Consider the following 5183-nt stretch of genomic DNA (forward strand, 5'->3'; position numbering starts at 1 on the left):
AACGCTGTTCCGAACCAGAAAACTGTACACGCTTCAGCAACTTTTGATGCTTTGTAAAGCTCAGATCAGACCTTCTTTGGAGTATTGTTATCATGTATAAAGCTCTGCCCTCAAACATACCCTGAAGTTGCTGGATTCCATCCAGAAAAGAGCCATCCGCCTGATTGGAAACGCGAACATCACATGCAACCTTGATAGCCTGGAACATCGAAAAAAGATTGGAGATTTGTCTCTCTTCTATAGATACTTTCACGAGAAGTGTTCAAGTGACTTAGCACAATTGATTCCACCAAGAGCGGTACATACGTATCAGAAATACGCGACGGACTGTGAAGAACGTTTTTGCAAATGGATTTAATCTCCAGCGATTCAAATCCAATGTTAATCGCTACTTTCGCACAGGCAACGTTCTAAGAGCGTCTTAAGGATTTTCCTATAGTGCTTGTGTTTTGTCCTTAAAAAAAGGAGTATGATGAATTGTGGCAAAGTTGACACTAACAAATTGACTACATCTTTCGTTTCCAAGTATATACGGGAAAACTGGAAATTTCCAAACTCTATTTCCGAACTCATAAATGTGTGTTGTTTCTTTAAATTAATTTTGTTCACTTAGTATGTTGAAATAATTGATCGTGGTATGTTTATAAATAACATTGGCAATAATTTTGAAAAGTTATAAAATAAAGATATTTACTTGAAACGTTTGATTACTGGTTTTATTTCAACTTTAATTTAAAGGAAATCACAGTAGGATTGACTAGTCCAAACAAAGTGTACGTTTGAAATTTTCAATAGAGATCTAATAATTGATCATACAAATGAATGTAATATATCTCTTTAATTACCATGTATGATTCTCACAAAATTCACTGATATCCTATCAGCTCAGGCTGAATCCCCGCCAATTCATCATTTATTGGAATAGTATCTTATTGTATTCTATTGTATATTATGATGAATAAAGTCGAAGTATCCCAAAGATCCATTTTCAGTGAAGTTTGTCTTCTTCCAGAAATTTTAAGAAGTTGAACGTTTCATACCTCCTCCTTTTTGGAGACAGCGGTGTTGAATATTACTGTGGGCTATGATCTCATGAGAAGTCAATCAGTAAAAAACATTAACAAACTGATTATTGATTTCTGGAAGTTTTACTTTTTCTTAAATTTCTGTAGGTTGTGAGACATTATAAAACCTCACCGAAAATATTGAAAAGCTATTTACCCGATAATCATTAAATTATCAAAACTATCAGGAATATAGTTGCTATTTAAATTTCTCAGAATAACATGAACATTGCCAATATATAGGTATATCTGAAATAAAGCTAAAATTATTTCTTTGTCAACAAATTCTCTATCTCTTGTCATTTAAGAGATCCCCATGCACAGACTTGACTTTGAATAGTCCTACATATTCAGATCATTATTTATAAATAAAATTGAAAATAATCTCAAATTGGTAGTCCATATTTTTACCCATTTACTCTCTTAAGCTTGCTTGTTCACTTCCTCTCTCCTAACATGATTCAAAAATCAAAAGTGATTTGGTTTTTGAAAATATATTTATCATTGGCGTTTTTCTCACAATTTAACAAAAAAAATTATTAGAGAAATGAAAATGAATTCAAATGTAGTCAGTAAGTACATTTGAATTGACTGATTATCATTGGATTGTGGTTTCCTAAAAATGAATTCATGCATCAGTTTCAAGTCATAACATTTTATGTTTTCCATTTGTAACTATTGAAATTTTATGACTTGTTCATGACTAATGCCAATGAAAATCAACTGTTCAACGACAACTAGCTACATATGATATAATACAAATAAAACTGTATGCTAAATTGTAGAACAGCAACACTATTCCCGACGCGCGTCACCAACCGAGTTGGCGTTATCAGGAAATAAGTATGGTTCATCTCTTGGTGACTCCAAATGGGTTGGTGAATCCTGCATTGAGAAGAGTGTTGAAGTTCTGGTATGCGGGAGCAGAGTTTGTTTTGAAGTTATTTTATAACAGAGGTTCCAGATACGATTTGAAATTAGTGCATAAATCCACTTTTTTTTAAGTAATGATGAACGTTCACTTTTTTCTTCACTATCAAAAACTAATGATTCATAATTCATTTCATAGTTAAAGTCAAACAATAACCAGTCAGATTTTCATCCAACAGATATATTAAAGCTAGACCTTTCTTTGGGGGGACCATATTGAATCATTTTAATTAAAAATAACTTTCAAATTTGAGGTAAAAATCTTGAGTTATTCATCTTGGCTACATATTTTATGTGCTCAATCTAGATCCCAATGGCCTACCCATTTTTTCATGACGTTTTTGTTGTTGTTCTAATGCCCTTCTTTCCCTATCTTGTCGTTTCTTTTCTCTCAATACTCTTTGTGCTTCATGTTCTAAAGTTTCATTTTCCCAACCCGAACTCTCTTCCCATTCCCTCAGTTCAGAAGTGGGCTGAAATTATAAATGGTGAGACATCTTTAAAAATGTTTCTTAGCTTATACATACTACTGGATTTAGTGTTCCTTCTACAAAATTCAATCTGTCCATAGTATTATTTTTGGCCTCATCAGTGTTGATTAAAACTTTTGTTTGTTTGGTAATCCTGGGAGTCATATTTTCAAAAAAATTCAACTGTTCTTCAGTGTCAGGTGATTCTGAGTCAGTTCTAGCAATTTGAGTTTGTTTTCGGTACAATTCAATATGATCCTGAACAGTTTTTGGTTTATCGGGTAAGCCTTCTTCCCAGTTGCCCCAGTTCTCAGTCTCATGTTTTTGTTCTTCGATGTTGGATATAACATGAGTGAGGGGAACAGAATCACAACTACTACGTCGTCGTCGTCTTCGGAAACAACATAGGGCTTTTCTGAAGAGATTGGTGAAAATCAAAATAAATGATTTGATTTTATTATATAGTAAGGTCACAATCATATTTGATTGAGGATTTTTAATAAGGCTAGCAACAAAAAATCGTGAATATTTTCACCAACTCATACCGCTCAATATTTAATTCATTAATATATCTCTAAATAAAATAAACATGTATATAATAATATATCAATTTTGGTTATGTTATATTTATCTTTGATAGGCGCGTTCGTTTATCCTTATAAGACAAACGGTATTTTCATGGGCATCAAGTGTCTTCAACTTGACAGAGTTAAATTCTGCAGCATAGCAAGTCGATCAAAAATACAAAAATATGTCGAGCAGAGTCGGTGAATAAGTTTTAACGGAAATGACCCATTCTGGAATAAGACTGGTGAATTAGGAGCAGTTTTTATAGGGTCGGTTTAAACTAGAATTCAAACAGGGTAGTTCAAACGTTCTGCAGAATTTTGGCGTTTAATAGGTTCCGCTAATCTGGAATATATTTATTGTTGACGAGTTAACAACTTCTAGAGAATTTATGAATTATAATTATTGAGTTGTCAGAATGCAGAGACTGTTTTGTTCAAAAACAAGTGAAGAATTTTTTTGTCGTGTTTCAAGATAAACCTGTGTTCATAATCACTGTACACTCCATAAAATATTCAAATACAGTTTTATCAAGAGGAGTATACAGTCTACAGTACTTGTTTCACTACTGATACTCATCTATTTGTTGAAACAATAAATCAATTTTTTGTTAAATTCAAGAACACGTTTCAAATAATATTTGACGTCATTGGAAGAACACAGATTTTCCCTAACTTCATTTATTCTCTGTTTGAAGTCAGTTCTATTTCGTAACCTCCCTATACACGAACTATAATAAGGTTTATAGACCAAACACTACGTCAATTAACGTCATAAACACTGCCCGCTCAATCGGGTTCAAACATAACGTCATAATATAAATTGGTCATCGAAGAGAAAACATTGACTCCAATAACTAAAAACAGATGGAGAGATTCACGTTTTGGCATTTACGTCAATCTTACACTTAACGTTACATAATATAATGCCACGATGTTTAACGTGTTGCATATTTCCATTGTGAAAATGTAGAAATTTGATTTGTCACATGACGTCGTGAAGCAGTGGCCAAGACGTTGTGTGACCGCAGGTGGAATATATTTTTGTAAAAGTGACGTCACGGCCAGTTTATATAATGTCTAATATGGATTCAAAGCGAATACATTGAGGTGGAAATCCATCTTTATCAAATACAAGAAGGTATCCTGCACTTTTTCATTCTTGAAAATCCTGACAACTGCCAAACTCTTATTGCAACTTTTTTCATTTAGTAGGTATAACCGAACATGGATTTTGTCATGAACTCAATCACTTCCAATTTACCGGCAGGACCTAATAAATTTTTTTTCATTGTGACATTATTTGCAAAAGGTGAGTCTGGAAAAGATGATGCACAAAGTTCTACTTAGTGATCCATTTCTTAAAATTGAAGATAGTGTTCTGCTACCAATGCAGTCTACTTCAGCTCAGCTTTTTTCACTGCCTGATTGAATATTACTTAGGGTTTATCAACAAGAATTTTATTTATTTTTCATTGGTCCTAGCAGCTTTCATTTTGCTGACATGTGACTTGGTTTTTTCATGTCGTTAAATGTGACATTTGCCTTCAACAATTCTGACATGACAAACTTCACAGAAGATACTATAGTATCTTTTTTCTTTTTCTATGAATGAAAACCTTGTCATCCAATCCTTCTTGAATTTTTGAGGGTACCATTTTCTCGGTATATTAACACTTTGACTGCCACGCCAATTTTGATATGTGGGTCGCTTGTGCTATGTGTTTTTTTTACAGGAAAGTATTTGAAATACCTTTTCAACGCTCTCCTACATGTTGAATGTTTGAGTTTTGTTGATATTATTACCTTCAAGGTTAGTGTATAAAAAATATACACGTGGCGTAAAAGTGAAGAAAAAAGTATTACGCCACGTGTATATGTTGATATACACGGTTCAGACAGGCTTATTCTTGTCTGCACCGGCGTCAATTTACGAATAATTGTCATTTCCGCTTTGAATGTGATACAGTGCAGTTTGTAATTTGTGGTATATGGTGTTTTGATTGTAATTTCGAAAGAGATCAAGGTAGGTTGCAGATACTATGGGAGGAAATTTTAGATATGAGTAAAGACGATCCATATGAAAATGGATCAGAAAGGGATCCTGAGTATGAATTGGAAAGTTCTAGTAGCGGAAGTAGTACTGCAATACC

The 5183-nt window shown here is 33.4% G+C and overlaps 1 protein-coding gene across 1 annotated transcript; it reads right to left on the reverse strand.

Annotated features, from left to right (window-relative positions):
- Positions 1 to 1542: 1542 nt before the first annotated feature.
- Positions 1543 to 3226, reverse strand: LOC111505610 (uncharacterized). Its single transcript, XM_023160454.2, has 2 exons — positions 2522 to 3226; positions 1543 to 2467 (listed from the first exon to the last, which is right to left on the reverse strand). The coding sequence occupies exons 1-2, from the start codon at positions 2942 to 2944 to the stop codon at positions 2285 to 2287; spliced, it is 606 nt and encodes a 201-aa protein (XP_023016222.1). The 5' UTR covers positions 2945 to 3226; the 3' UTR covers positions 1543 to 2284.
- Positions 3227 to 5183: the final 1957 nt, after the last annotated feature.

This window comes from Leptinotarsa decemlineata, unplaced genomic scaffold (assembly GCF_025532065.1).
Source record: "Leptinotarsa decemlineata unplaced genomic scaffold, Ldec_3_MD MMD2_tig00000199_RagTag_RagTag, whole genome shotgun sequence".
In the NCBI taxonomy this organism is placed as follows: Eukaryota; Metazoa; Arthropoda; class Insecta; order Coleoptera; family Chrysomelidae; genus Leptinotarsa; species Leptinotarsa decemlineata.